General features: G+C 43.7%; 1 protein-coding gene across 30 annotated transcripts in view; it reads right to left on the bottom strand.

Annotated features, from left to right (window-relative positions):
• Positions 1-15,837, bottom strand: part of EIF4G3 (eukaryotic translation initiation factor 4 gamma 3) — a 147,422-nt gene that overhangs the window by 52,824 nt on the left and 78,761 nt on the right. For 21 of the 30 annotated variants that reach the window (XM_055798922.1, XM_055798917.1, XM_055798920.1 and 18 more), the window contains 4 exons: positions 11,728-11,907; positions 11,047-11,161; positions 6,894-6,994; positions 4,192-4,314 (listed from right to left, as the gene is read on the bottom strand). In XM_055798922.1, coding sequence (XP_055654897.1) covers positions 4,192-4,314; positions 6,894-6,994; positions 11,047-11,161; positions 11,728-11,907 — 519 coding nt within the window. Of the gene's footprint in view, positions 1-4,191; positions 4,315-6,893; positions 6,995-11,046; positions 11,162-11,727; positions 11,908-12,731; positions 12,753-15,837 lie in introns of all 30 variants that reach the window. The other 9 variants (XR_008746304.1, XM_055798921.1, XM_055798927.1 and 6 more) reach the window with 1 other exon arrangement.

The raw sequence follows: 15,837 nt of genomic DNA, 5'->3' as shown, positions 1-15,837 counted from the left end.
TTTTCACTCCCATTTCCAGCTTTTTCAGCTATTGCGTCTAAACAGTCCAAAATAAAGAGTGAATCCTCTCCGTACACGTATTTTTCACCATTTCAGGCAACACAAAGGTAAAGGAGGACTGTGCAAAAGCACATCTGGAAAAATAAAAATCAAAGTGTAAGTAAGCGGGGCAAAGGATCGAAATTTTATTTGGGATTTCTCCTCTTCCAGGAATCAGCCTGATGAAGAGCTGCATCCCCCCTCCAGCCACAGCTGAAGGAAGCCAAAGAAAACACGGTTTTACAAATGAGCAGGTTTCAAGAACGCTTTCCCCTCACCCTCAGCGGATCATTAGTTTCATTTCAGGAAAAATTTATGGATGAAAGCAGCAGGGAAAAAGGAGAACGTGGTAAAAATCACAGGAACCAAACGAGAATACCGGACAAGAAACCTGTAAGCCTAGAAACTCCTTGGGTCAGTAAACATGTTTTCTTAACAAATTTGGAAAGCGCTCATTTATTTTGTGGGAATCATACAGCAAAGCAATAATAAATGGCACTTAAGTACTGACCCTTACAGGCTCGCAGCTTCAAAATGCAGCATTTAGAGACTTTCTAGGAAAAAAAAACCCCACTCAAAATTCCTCTTGTGATTTACGATGTTAAAAGAATTGCTCTGTTATTATATCCTACCATGGCCCGTAGACTGAGCAAACACAACGTACGACAAACCCCCTGATGCTTGGAAGAGGTTTGCCAGGAGAATAAGAGCATTTCTTACTCTTTAAAAGGTGATCTTCTCTGTAAGTCAGTGCTGAGTAAATACCGTAGCCAGACCCAACATGCGGTCTTGCAATTTATTTATCTTCCCAGCAAAAAATATAGCGTGAAAAACAGCATCGTGCTAGAAACGTATAAATAATACCTCCACTTACTGCCAGCTTCTCTTGCAGGAACTTTAACGCATTTTAGTAATTAAGCAAGCACTGCAGAGGGGCTGGAAACGCTCCACCTAAAGCACTTTTTGGTTAGCGACGCTGACTACAAAGCAGGAGGTACAAAAAGCATGGAAATGGCTAAAACCAGGCGGCTTCAGTCTTGGCAGCAGTGCCCATCTGCTGGACAATTTCAGATTTTTTTTTGATGTTCATGTGCTTAATCTACTGAGAGAAGAGGGTGCTGTGGCTTCGTGTTCTCAAAGTTTCAGGTTTTCTTCGAGTTAGTTAAAAACAAAAATCCAAATCTAAAGGAAAAAAATGAAAATTTTGAAACCTATTATTACAATAAAATGGTTTCTTTCTCAGAGAAATGTGGAATTTGGGACAGGGATTGGTCTACAGCAGTGGCTTCCATGCACTTCTTGAGCAAGCTTCTCCTTCTGTTCTTGTCTTTATAAATAACAAGATTACTGACACTAACCAACACCATAAAAGAAGTGTCACTAGAATTTAGCATCCTTCTAAAATATCATTGGACTGGGAGTCGCTGATTCGATGATGCTTCGTCAAGCCCAGAGATTGCATGCTCGCATTTTGCGTGTTCACCCAGACAGTATCTCGCCGAACCCCAGGATGTGCAGGGTTTGACTCAAAGGGATGGCGAAACAAGACAACAGTGACGATGCTCCCCTTGCTTCTGTTCCAGGAGCTGCCCTAAATCATGAGCATTTCGGGAGGCAGGTATTTTTCTGTGAAGCTCATGCTTTTAAGCTGGGGAAAGAGATTATGAAAAAGCCGTAGCGTGTTTCAAGCAAAGTTATGGCTGGATGTTTAAAGTTGACTGATTTTAGACCGTTCAAAATTATAACATCCACCACTACTGGAATTCAGGCACTGAGCACAGTTATTAAGGCACTACCTAATTTCCCCCAAGATACTTAACTTGCTCCAAATGAATAAATTAGAGATGCTGTTGGGACAATAACTTCGAATTTCCTGGCTTAAGTGGGCTTAAATGTTCAGTTATGGTACACTAATGAACTTTTTCTGGGGAGCACTATTTCACAGGTCTTCTGTGATTAACAAAAGTGGTTCCAAGTACCTAATCAAAACAAACCCTGGATATTAAACAATAAAGTATTTGCATACCTTAACTTAGAGTAGATGATTGGACATCACTGCTGTGCTCTGCATATAAATTACAGCTGATACAAATTCATGCTTATTAACCTCCTCTTGAAAAACATTTATTTCGTCCTGTTTTACTTAATTGTAGTATCTTAAAATAGATTTCAGAATGCAAAAATGATCCGGTAGAGTGCCTGGATTAGCTGCACCATGCATAAACACAATCTGAAACTCTGGCTGTTTTCAACTCTTCCACACTTCTAATGGGGAAAGTCATTTAGCATGTAATAATGGGAGGAAGATCTCACCAGCATTCAAACGTTTTACATCGCTAATATCGTCTCTTACGGAAAATGCTGGAAAATAATTTTAATTGATTCTATATGTAACCAGCTCCCGGCTCTCTCCCTTTTCCAGCTGCAGTTGCAAATCATCACACCGCTCTCTGGCAGAAGACAGCTTTTTCCAGCAGAGCACTGCAGACCTTGCTGCAACAACCCAGCTAGCTGGGAATGGCTCGAGCGTCGCGCCTTGCTGCTGCTCGCCCACGGTGGGGACCAGGAGCAGAAAGCAGGTGACCCAGCGCACACAGCCATGCCTCCAAGCAACAAGAGGATTCCACTGAGCCAGGGGAACGGCCAAAAGCTGTAACTACCCTGTTGGGCTCAAGGAGATCTGCGGGCCAAGCCCTTATTTCATCTCCATGATCCCAGTTACACTGCTACTGGCCCAGCTGTAACCTCAAGGTCCCACTGCAGCACAGCGGGTGTCTCAAGGAGAGCTTGTGCTCTGGGCTCTGCACAGGACAGCTAGCAATAAAACTACCCAGGCACAGAGGGGAAAGTAAAGTTTCAGCTCCAGAAAGGCCGTTTCACCCTAAAAGCTAGCAAAAACTGGTGACAACGAACAGGAAAGAACTTGGAAGAAGAAATTGCACCCCAGCCTCAGCCAGGCTCTGACCTGAAGCCCACCCATCACCTGCAGAACCTTCACGGCTTCTGATCAGGCCCAGCAAGCAGTGGGCAACAAGCTCCGATAAAACATGGGCAGCTTCCAAACCACAAAGTTTCTCCTCTAGTTGTTCACTAACATTCCAGTTTAGCGGTCTGCGGCTCAGTACCATCTCTCCCAAAAGAGAGGGAGAACTGAGATGATGGTCAAAGCAAACAGCAGCTGCACCAAGCCAGCAGCTGGGAAGAAGACGGCAAGCCGCCACGTGCTCCTCTCCATCTCTGATGCTACAGGGAGATGAAGGAGGCATCGCTTCCTCCTGCTGCAGGTGAAAAGAGTGGTCAGAGGACAGAAAAAACAGTCTGATTAGATAACGCAGCCACTTCCAGCCCCAGCGGTTCATGTCATGGTGGACTTACACTGACGTCAGGACTGCTGGTCTGCAGGTCTGAGCACGCTCTTTTGGCCCTGGGGCAAAAAAGACTAGAACAGACCTGGGTTTCCAATCAGTTTAATTTCCAGACATTACACGTGGCCTTCTCAGGTGAAGCAGGATGCAGAGACTTAGAGGGGGTCCAACTCAAAGGCGTGTGACAAGGAGAGATTTATGAGCTATGGAAAATGTCGGTTTGGGATAGTTTTCCTACATCAGAAAAATGCATTTTTAAGGTTGAACACACTAGAGACCAAATCTGTGATAGATTTATCACGGTTCTGCGATAAAAATTCCTGGGCTGCAGTCGTTCTGGTTACCCTGAAACAACAGTGCTAAGGCTGAAAGACCTTAGCAGGGACAGTGATGTAATTGAAGGTACATAATCAGTCACATGCAGGATAGGAACTTTCCTCAGGTACACAAGACTAACAGAAACATGTTTCTCACAAACATGTTGGCTCCTCCTTTAACACTGAAAGTATTTACAAGCTCTAAAATCTACCGCTGATACAAAACCAGGGATGGGGCGCTTGTGGCAGCACTGCAGCTCCACATTTTACAGGCTATAGGATGCTAAAAAATGACCAGACTTGGAGGGGAGGGAAAAAAAAAAGATAAATCATTGAAGAATGTTGCCCATTTAGGACCATTCAGGTGTCTGAGGTGATGGGTGGTGCAGACGGGAGAGAGGAACTGGCTCTAACAAACAGCAAAGCAAAGCAGACATCACTGGGAGAAGGCTACGTGGCCACTTCATTACCTGAGGTGGGGTAGGTGTGGAAGTGGGTCTCACGATGGGAGGCGTTGGGTTCCTGCTGCCCCCTCCAGACATTATTTCTTCTGTTATATCTTTGCCTCCCTGGTTTGGATCCCGGATTCGGATCTACGGTATCGAACAAAGAAATAATTCAAACATCTTCCCATTACACACTGTCCTTGGGGTGCATGGACAGGACCTAATTCCGTTACGCTCAGTAGGAGATGCTCTGGGGTGAGCTGATGCTCTGCAGGAATGCTGGAATGTGGTTTGTTTCGATAACTTGAAATGCATGGTATGTCACCCCTTAAACTGGAAAGCTAATTTAATCAAAGTGCTCAACCACCACACCAGTTAGGTCTAAATACGTGCACCCCAGTGCATGACCCTGTAATTCAGAACACGGTCTCTACCTCTAGAAAATGTTTACTGCAACTTAGAAAATTTAGCAGACAGTTTAGCTACAGAACTAAGCTTGCCAGTTAGCGGAAAGTGCAGTAATAAAAAAAAAAAAAAAAAAAAAAAAAGAGGCATGTTTCACTCTGATATGAAATTCAGTGACCTTGCCAACCCGGCTGCTGGCAAAGGGGGAAAGCAAATCAGCTCTTCTTGTTTTTCCTTTCCACACTGAGAAAAGTCATACCAACAAAACAAAGGGAATCAAAGCAAAAAACACTGAGCAGAGGAAAGGGAAACCACAAGAAGAACAAACAAAAGTGCTATGAAACTCATCAGCATTTAGGAAAGAAGTCTGCTTTTTGAGTTTCTCCAAAGCCCCAAAATGGGAAGGAAAAATATTTTCTAAAATAAACCACTCAAGAACACACTCATCATTTGAATCCTCAACTGACACTTGAGCCAATCTGTGTCGCTGAATATGGGGAACAGCCAAGCTGTCTGTGTTGACATGAAATAGATTTTTGAACCTGCAATATAAGAATTGAAGATTTTGGTGAACCTAAAGACAGTGCCATTGTTTGTCCACCTTCCTAAAAGCTCTTTGCTGAACGCTGGGATAAATTGCACGCAGTAGTCCCTGTTGCGCTGAACACAATGTACATCTGCAAGCAAACCAAGAGACATAATCCTTCCAAGGGCAGGGGTCTCGCTGGAAGCCACTGTGCTTTTTTTAATCAGCAACATATCAAGTCGCTAACTGCGGAAGGATTTTGTGATTTATCAACTTCAGTATCACGTGATGTCTTCTTGACTCTTTGGGCTCACCCAAAGAGTCCTTGGGACTCTTGGGAAGATCAATAAATATACACATCATACTCGGGATGTTGACAAGATGTGGTCTTCTCTTATTTTTGATGGAGTTTTTCTGCCAAGACCTTTAATTAACCACAGCAACAAGGACTTAAGAGTTGGCACAAATTCCTGCCCTCCGCTCCTCCTGACAAAGCAGTCAATGGCCTTAAAACAAGCTCACCCTGCCTGAAAGTTTGTAGTACTCAAATAATCAACTAATGATGCGTGCGGGTGTGTGTACATATACATATTTAATTTTTCTTTAATTTCTCTCATTTCTTCAGTTGCAACACCAATTAGCAAACTGAAATAGTACATTCAGAGAAAAGCACCTCGGGCATTTAAGAAAAACTTTTGCTTTTCTGCTTCAAAGAACTTGGCTTCGTTGGCATGTCTGAACCGCAGCTCAGTGTTTGGGAACATCTTTGCATTTCAAATAGCATCAATGATCTGGTCATGTCATGTTTTGGATGCTGAAGAGCATGGTGAAGGGGTGGCAAAGGAGATGCGTGACCCTTTGTTGACAGCAGCTACAAAAAAGGTCTTTCTTGCAAGCCCAGCTAACACATTGTTCAGCTCTTCCAGTTTCCCAAATCAAGTGTCACCTCAGATCATCTTAAAAAATAAATAAATCAAAAGATGCAAATATTCTGCGTTTTAAAAGACATACAAGTCTCAGGTTTTTTTCCCCATGAATCTTCTGATGTTTTCAAACCACTAACACACACAGTGATGTAATTTAATTTCTTTTTCAATCGTTTAGAAACGATTCATTCACAAATTCAAGCCTACCCCTAAATTTTTCTGTTTAAACGTTACATTTGCCTGGTGAGCCTTTACTATTCCCTACCATCATCCACCTGTGAATGGCTTGAAATTCCATTAATATGTCCCTCTCCAATTCTCACCAGTGAATTAGGAAGAGAGGAAACGTGGCCTCCAAACCTCTACCCACTTTCATAAGGTTGTGTGTTCAGGTTCTTTCAAGCCTGCAAATACGCTCAGAACATCCTGGTTTTCTACCTTTTTCAAGGCATACTATTAAACAATTTCTTTTTTGTCAATTTGAACCGATTCCTAACATCCTCCCCCAAACTGATCTGAGTTTGTTCATTCCCACCTGGCTCTTCGGTAAAACTCTAGGCAGCAGCGTGGGCAGCTGAGGAGCCCAGGCTCGGGGAGATGCTGCTGCTGCTTTTAAGTTCACCACAAAACACGGAAAAATATTTCCTTTTTGACTGGCTGAGATGTCACAGTCCCCACAGCAAAATCGAAAATAAGACGTTGTGGCAGTATTGTGCGATGTTTAATTACACTTAGGCGTGAAAGGTAAGACTTAAGCCTCTCTGCGTAGATAAAGCTCAGTTTTAAGCTTAGCTCATTATTAATTTCCTTCAGCCTTACAACCAGGACAATTCCCAGATGGGACAGATCCATCACTGGTGATCCCTTACCGTTTTTTTCTCTCTTTTAGCTGGTGGAGGCTGCTGCTGCTGTGTAGGCACTATGATGGGTGCTGACTGATACACTGGCTGACTTGGGTAGAAAGGTGTTCCTGGGAGAGGACAAGAAGACAGAAGCAAGAGTGAAAAATTCAGTTAATTTTCCAAAATGAAAAAAAATTCAGTTACTCTTTTTCCCGTAAAATTCGTTTCATTGTTAATGAAACAAAACCAAGCACAAGAGGTACAACTGACCACCTGCTCCTCCCTCCCTCCCTCCCTCCCTCCAAAAACCAGAACTCCGAACATCCAGCTGCTAACCGGTCTGTGTTCTGCTCTTCCCCCCTTCCACTGAAACAGAAGCTGCTATTTGATCAAGACAAATGATTAAGGCACTCGTTCATTTTTTTCTTTTCATTTTTTTTTCAGGTGCATCCATTTCTGGGAGGCTGCTGAAATCACCAAGGCATGAAAAGTGGCCCAACCCTGGACTCCTCTGACCACGCAGGTAGGTTTCTTCTTGGGTTTTTTTTTTTTTGCTTTTGTAGAGAAATTCAGTCAAACCATTACAAAGAATTTGGCAAGGTCAACTGCAACCCGTTTTGAAGCAGAGCCAGAAAATTTAATTACAAGCAATGTTCTTCTCATGCAGCAACACAAAAAAAGCACGGCCACAGTTATTATTGCAAAATTACACCACGTTGTTGATTACATTCATAATCCAATATAGTTTCATTATGTTTTTCTTTATGGAATAAGGCTGGCTCAAAAGGACTGAAGGCTTTAAAAATGTGCCAGACGTAAATAAAAGTGGCACAGTAGAGCCGTCTTCTGTCTGTGGATCAGATGTCAGGTTAACCTGTAAGATGGTGCTGGGGTTTTTTTCCCCCTCTGTGCCTGGATGCTAGATGGACTGCTGGCTTGCACTTGCATCTGGAGCAATCTCATCTATTCTTCAACCAAACCAACCTTTAAATGGGAATGAAAATCTGTATTGTGTGTCTGGAACCAAACAGAAGGTTAGTACTATCTCAAGCAAACGATGAAATCCAAGAGAGCAAACGAAGCCAGCCCAGCACAATCTGATTTGCAACTTCAAAGGATGCATCCCTCACACCGAGACATGGAAAGCAAAAGCTCGGAGCAGGCTCCCTGTCGGCACGCTCGGAGCGAGAACTTTTCCCTGCCGGAACAGCAGGCAGAGCTTAAGGCAGAGAGCACCGCACCGGCGTCAGGCTGCTGAAAGCTCAGCCGGCTGTATTTACTCTTGCATGCTGCAATTAAGGTGGCCTAAATGATTCAATAAACTTCTCATTTTGAACTTCATGGCAGGCAGCGTGACTTCAGATCTGGCCTCGGGGGACAAAACTCTCCATCAGCATCCCTATAGCTTGGGAAGTGAAAACCCTCCCACCTCTCGCCTTAAAAACAGCGATGGAGCCTCAAGCTCTTCCAAGTATTGCTTTGGCCAAGCTGGCCAGGTGTACAACAGGGGTCTGGATGACAGGAGAGGACAGGAGCAAGCCTGGGAGCCCTGCGGTGTGTTCATAATCTTGATTTCTAGTTTCCTAGAAACCAAATCTAATCAGATTGCCTGTAATGTGATCCCTGTCAGAGCGTGAGCTACAGCATAACTCCAGGAAGAACACTTCCTTTTTGAAAAATCCTTTTAAAAAAAATAAAAATAAAACAAATCCCGCAAAAGCAAGAGTAACTTCTGGGAAGAAATACAGCTTCTGTGGCAACGAGCCAAGCGCATTTTTCAGCGCGACGCTCTCCACTCCGCACCCTGCCTCTTGAGCCTTTCCAGCTCAGCAGCACCCAAGTTTTATTCTCCTTCCTTTCCATTCTTCATTTCAAGGTCTTTCCCAGTGCGGCACAGAGACTCACTGATAGGAGAGAAAACGATAAATTGCAAACCCAAGACAGTTTAAAGAACTGTACTGTCCGTCTTCACAAGTTTTGGCTTCTGCAGTATTTTCCCTTGTCACCTTCTTTTACAGCCTGCCAAACAGCGATGATTTTGATGTCTAGCAGCCATGCTGGCTACGAAGTCCCAAGGTTTATAGGAAAGACCGCTGCCAGCAGCATTAGCCATGTCTGGATTATAAATTTAGTCATCTCTGAATGCCACGAGCAGTGCCTGGTGAGACACTGAACATCTCCAGTCCCTATATAAACAGCAATGAAGCAAGAGGAGGGAAAGGTGGATACGTACAGGCAAACCAGCAATCATCCTCTTCCTCGGCTAAACCTGCCCTGCCTGGCAAATGCTCTGTGTGACATCTCCAGCTTCGCCCACTGATGCTCCACAGACGCAGAACCTAAAACCAAGCTGGGACCGAAAGATGACAAGCTCTCTCCACAAGAAACCAGGTGCTTTCAGGAGCGTCAGGGAAGCGGAAGGGAACCTTTTCCAAATTACAGAAGTGAAGACAGACAAACGGCACTAAAGCGAGCAGAAAGTAAGAAAGCAGACCTCTAACGGCAGAAGAAAATGAGGAATATGGGGTAATTTCCTCATTTAGCAGATCAGATTTAAAAAGCCACTGCAATATTTCTTCTCTTTAATTTTTCCAGGAGAAGCAAACAGGAACTAGCTGCCTTGTAATTGCACTCTCTCCTTTTAGTCAGAAAGTGCAGAACCAGGTTTGAAGGCTTCATGGCAACCTTTCAAAGTAGTCGCATTAGCTCCATATACACCAAATAAGAAAAAAAAAAAAAAAGGAAAGAAGGGGAATTAACAAAAAAAGAAAGAGACCTTTTACAATGAGAAGTAGGTAAGCAGCTGGGGCTTTTCTCCCCTTTACAAGGAATCTGTATTTGTGAAGAGCAAACGTGCGATTCTGCCAGCGGTACAGGGCTGTCATCGTTCAGCCTGGAAGATGAAGCATTCCCTTCTAAGGCTCTGAAATACCAACAGCTAAAGCCGCACGGAACGTTGGTAGTATCTCTGCCCCTAACAAATTACAGAATGTACGTGGGCAGGTAGCCATCAGGCTGAACAAAATACCTCAAAATTTGGTATCAAGAGGTGAAAGCCCTTTAAATTAAAAAAAAAAAACAAACACAACAACTCATTCAAACAGGGTGATGACTAGAATCCTGGTGGATTTTTCATTATGTTCCCATAAATGAGGAAGGTAAATAATAAAAGATAAATAGTAGTGATATACGTGACCACAAGACACTCAATTATGAATCTCATTCAAACGCAGCTTGCAGGACCTCATTTAGCTATCAGAACACAGATCCCACAGAAAACCTTGTAGGTGACTGATGCAAGTATGCTATACATTGTACACAGCAACACAGTGGAAATTATTAAGGAAGGGATTCATTACTGTTAGGTACAACATGACTGCCAAGAGAAGAGGCGTCCTGGGACAGTGAAGGACAGTCCCCCACTGTTACACGGGGTCTGCAAACTGGGACCCAAGCGAGAAGCAGCTGTGAGGTCCCGGAGGAGCCAAGGACTGGTGAGATGCAGCCAGGAGGGATGCAGCACTGGGCATGCAGCCCCGGAATTTTTAGGTGCAGCTCTGAAGCTCAGTACCTGAATACAGGGTGCCCAACAACAGCAGTGTGCGCAGTGATGTCGGGCAACCTCCCAAGCCTTTTGCTTGAAAAAGGGCAAGACCAAGAGCTGCCCGTTAAAAGGCCAAATTTCAGCCTGTGCACGGTGACAAACTCTTCAACTGGACTCGCTTCATCTTTGCAGCCCAGTGAATCAAATCACACGGTTTGTTCTTCTCCCCTCGTTAAACGCCGAACGAGGAACACCGGGATAAGGAACGCTCGCTGCTGTATTGCTGAGAACATATTCAGGGTATAGCTGAATGGAAACCAGGGCTGCCAGATGTATTCACAATACCTTAATAAATAATAATGATTGAGTGGGGAATAACAAATAGCCACCATTCTTGTTCACATGTGATTATGGGTAGTGCTGTGAGTTACAGCCTTTCCTTAAGCACTCGTCCAAACAACTCTGTTATTGTGCATTTTTCAGGAGTGAATAATAAGGGCTGCGACAAAACCAAATTGAGCAGCTATTTGAAGTTCAAACAAATGCTAATCCACTTCGCTATTATAAATCTTTGGCTTGACAACAGAAAAACACACCCAGAAAATACTTTATAAGAAAACTCCAAGCAGAACTTACCATAGGCATTGGGGAATTCTCCAGGACCTGGTCCTGGATAAAAGGGTCCTGGTCCTGGAGGCTGAACAGGATACTGCTGCGGGGGCCCGACATATGGAGGGCCACTGTGACGATACTAGGAGGGGAAAAAATAACCATCAGTTTATAAAGAGCTGGGCAACTTCATGCCATTGCACAGAGATCCTGTAATCGAGCCCCCTGACCAACAGGGATCCAATTATCAAGCCAATTAATTGCAGATTCAGAAATGTTACTGCCAATAAATAAATTAAAAAAAGGTAAACAATGTCACCTAAAGACAAGACAGGGAGGACAGGAGAGCTGAAGCAGAAAACAGTCACTCCTCTGATTTCAGCAACATTGTGTTTTTACGAGCCCCAAGGTTTTAGAGTAGTTATAAATCTATGAAGTCAATTTAGTTCTATTTATAGCACTGAACATTTTCCAAGAGCTTAGCCTCACGCTGTTTTTGAGGGGGGATCTCCAAAACTAGAAAGGGAATTTATTCTTACTGCCTGCATGCACAGAAGAACAAATACTTCATCCAGCAAAAGGACAGAGGCTGAATATACAACCGCCAGCTTCACTCCACACCCTGCGCCCCCCCAGCTCCGCTTGAGAAAATCCAGATGGAAGCGAACGCTGCAATTCCTTCGGTGATCGGACAACGTATTTTTTTACCTGTGGTATACAGTACTGGGGGCCCTGAGGCATCGGGTAGGGCATTGGCAGATGATTAACCATCATGATGTGCTGGTTGGTTTGATACACCGCAGTCGGTGTCTGCGCACCAGGACGGATGGAAGGGCTGCTGTTCTGGATGGTAGCTCTTGGAGGCTGTATCTGCGGCCTCTGGAAAAACTAGGGCAGGGAAGGGAGAGAGGAGGGAGAGAAAACAAAAAAAACGGGTCAGACTTTCTGGGAAAGAATTTGAATATCATTACAAGATTATCATTATATTACTACTTTTCAAAGGCTTGCCACGCATTCAGAAAACTGCAGGACGATTGCTGTTTATCTGTAAATAGCAAGATCATGCTACAGCTTTCCACGTTACGAGGTAGAAAAAGGTAAGAGATTTTAAACTCCAGTAACTATTAGTTTGTATGTACTGAATTATACGCTCAGCTTTCAGAGCGAATGTTAGAAAAATGATTTTTGTGCAAATGTATTTTTTATAAGGCGGGTTGACTGCCAAAACAGCCACCTTTATAAATATGCCAGGAAAATAAAATATCAAGGCAACTGTTCCAATACACCTCCAGAACAGCTAAAAAGCCAGATTTTTACAAAGGCCAGAGACACCTCAGATCAATCCTCTGTACAAAGTAAACTGGGTGATTTCTCTTGCCCTCTGTTTTCAGAAAGGTGGCAACCTCTTCCAGGGTGGCACCAAACTCGTCTACCATGTTTGCATGAAGTGATGCCCCACGCAGATGGACCAGGTCCAGGAAACCAAGCAACCCACTGGTACACGCTCCGTTCTCAACCCTTACGCGCTGGGAAAGGCATCGGCATCCAGGGTATGGAGCATTCATGGCACTGGAAGACCTGGCTCTGGAGTCTTTGCAATCTTGAAACTCAGTCGGTAAGATATGCATCGGACATTAATGCATTCACTAACGGAGTAATGATACAAGTGAGAAGAGACACTTATGCCATGCAGAACCAGGAGTTAAAATTACCTGTATAGGTCTGAATCCTCCCTTCAATAACGAAGCAAGAAAGCAGCAGGAAACAGAAAGAAAGCCAATGGAACAGCTTACAGATCAATAGGAAGGAATAGGATAAAACATGCACCCTAATTGCACACAATTCCAATCATCTTTCTATCCTGCTTTGACTAATCTCTTACAGAAACAGCAAGAAAAAAAGACAATGAACTGGTAACCAAGGACTCTTCTACCAGAATCCCATGGCAGGGGTCAGAAATTCTTTGTGAAAAGTTTTATATGGAAGTATAAAAGCTTAAATAAAAAAAAAAAAAAAAAAAAAAGAAAAAAAAAAGAAAAAAAACCCAACAAGCAAACCATGATTAACTGCAGGAAATATGATACTACAGAAAGACACTATGTTTACTCTGTTCCTAAAACATCAAACACTTTTCCTTTCTGGTCTCTTTCAGTGATACAGAGAGAGCAGCTAAAGCAGAAACCCTTCTCAAATCACGGATTTCCGTTCTGCACCAAGACTGGAAGAATAAGAAACGCCACATCTTTAATTGTTAAGCAACAAAAATAATAATCATTAGGTCACCATACATCACATTGAACACTGCTGACTGATGAAGCACGTTGATGTAAATAACCTGTGAGCAACTGCATCATGAGCGGTGAGAAGAGAGAGTGGTATCCACTAAGGAATGAGCTGGGCTCATCTGCCTCGGCGTTTGGGAAGAATGGGATAGGGCAGAAGGAAGCTGTGATGCCTCTACACTTGACATGACAATGAGCTTAACATGGTCACTCTGGTGCTGCTAAAGACTTTATGACACCTAAGTTGTTCCCCAGAGCAAATGATTTCTTCCAGAAAGCCATGGATGACTCCCTCTCAGAAATCCAGATAGCATTATGATGAGCACAATGCTTTTATGCCCAGCCCTGTTAATCTGAACAAAGAACTGTGACCTGAACCAGCAGAAGGCAACTGTCTGGGGAGAAAAGTTTGGTAGCAAGGGTGCAGAAAGAAAACCAGGAAAGCAACACACTACCGTGCTCCCACATTAATACAAACCATGTGGCTGTCTAGATGTGGGGGAACTACACGAGTGTTGCATGAACCAAAGGCATATGCTGAATTTATGGCGAGAATAACTGGAATCCGCGATTCTTCAATATCCAAAGGCACCAGAAAGTGCAAAAGTCCTTTCTTCTTTCACTGCAAATCGCTGAATAATGATTATTTCTCCTCGCAACTCTGTACGCAGCATGAAAATGGGCTGGAGGGTGAAGCGAGACCTGCCTCTCTGCTGACAGCAACCACATGCACGGGGCAGCACAGAAAAGCCTTTGCTGCAAGAGACGAGAGTCCTCCACGGGTGCGAGCCAGACACAAACCCTGCACCCATAAAACCTGCTAGTAACAGCACTGAAACCACTGACAAAAAAATTACAGCCCCAGAAACTCCTTGCTTATAGATAGCTTTTCACTTCCATCGCTGGCAACACCACCATGGTAGCACCAAGAAGGAAAACCTCGGATGAGAGAGCTCGTAGGTTACAAAACCCAACCTCTCAAAAACACTCCATACTGCCCGCCCCATTGCAGAAGTAGCTCAAACTCAGAGATGGAGAAAAAAGAAGAATTTTGTTACTAGTAGCAAGACAGACGCAGCAAGAAGAAAAGCAGATCCATTATTCCAAGCAACAAGACCATCAGAAACTTTTGGAAGTGCCAACCAGAGATATCTCTGGCCGTTTGAATTCCTTTTAGCTATTCCACTTCCTATAAGCAAAACTAAAATTCTCAAGGAAATCTGGTATCTTCAGGGCACTACACATCTGATTTGTATCTGGGTTTTACTGTTCAAAACAACTATCATTTGGCTGGCAAACGGTTTTACGCTCCATCCCTGTTCGCGTCACTCCAAAGCTAAGCTAGCAATATTCAAAGTCATTCTCGAGATGTTTCGCTGTTCTGACTTGATTTGCCAAAAAAATCATCTTTTTTGGAGGCAAGGTCAAACAGATGCCTGCACAGACAAGTATTTTCAAGTAATGCTAATGATGTCCCAGGGGAGAACACACCAGGCAATTAAAATCTGGTATATTTTGTCTCAATTTCTTTTAATAAGTGCAGGATCTGGAGCGGAACACATACAGGACCTGCTCAGGACCAGAATGAAGGTACCCTGGGCCACAGCAAGGCTTCTGATAGAAACCCTGTGTTACACCAACCCTTCCATGAATACTTCCTTCAACAATTAACATTAAGTCCTCCTATGTCTAACGATGGTCAAATTAGCATTAAAATTGCTATGCAGATGTTCAGCAACCAGCGAGGACCTGACTCCTGGTCCTCAGGTCACAATCCTGTCCCTTACATGTCCAGCTCTGCCAGGAAGAGATTTCTTGGATCATCTTGGAGTCAGAACTACTGGGCGATATGTCTTTGACTTTTTTCTTCCTAAGGTTGCTCCCCCGATACACTTAGAGAAGAGCACAAGTAAACCCCTCTCAGACACTGCTTCTATCAGCTGCCTTAAGCTCAACCCTTTTAGCCTGCTTGTTTAATAAGCTCTCATCATCTCAGCAGCCCTTCACCTACCTGCTCAAGGAAGTCTTTCTGGAAAATAAAAAGCAGAATTGTGCACAAGCTCCGGACAGGGTTTCCTCAGTGCTTCCCAATGCAGCAGTAATAAACTCCCTATCTCCGCTGGAAATAACTTCTGCGGTTTGTCTGAAAATTGCCTTGCACAGGTGGTTTCAGCTGATGAGCTCCCATTCACGGAGTAAAATCTTCTCCCTGGCACTGAAACTGAAGCATAAGGGCTCGCACCTTGCAATGCTGGATCGCACCCTGCTTCCATCCCGCCAGTCCTCCTCGCACAGCATCCTTGTGCTCACCACATTTTCAAGCCTTGTGCTCATTGTTTGCTGCAGACACATACCTACTATTTGTGTCAGAGTAATTAACGTTTATATTAAGGAAAATCACCACCAACCTCCTGCGTACCCCTCTCAGCAATACCCTGCCATTCATTTTTAGTCACTCCTTATATATATATACATACCTCAATATCCTTTTATTAACCATCATCTTCTCCTGCTTAATTTTCTTCCCACATGACCC

This window comes from Falco peregrinus, chromosome 3 (assembly GCF_023634155.1).
Source record: "Falco peregrinus isolate bFalPer1 chromosome 3, bFalPer1.pri, whole genome shotgun sequence".
In the NCBI taxonomy this organism is placed as follows: domain Eukaryota; kingdom Metazoa; phylum Chordata; class Aves; order Falconiformes; family Falconidae; genus Falco; species Falco peregrinus.
This window is presented reverse-complemented; position numbering and strand designations above follow the sequence as displayed.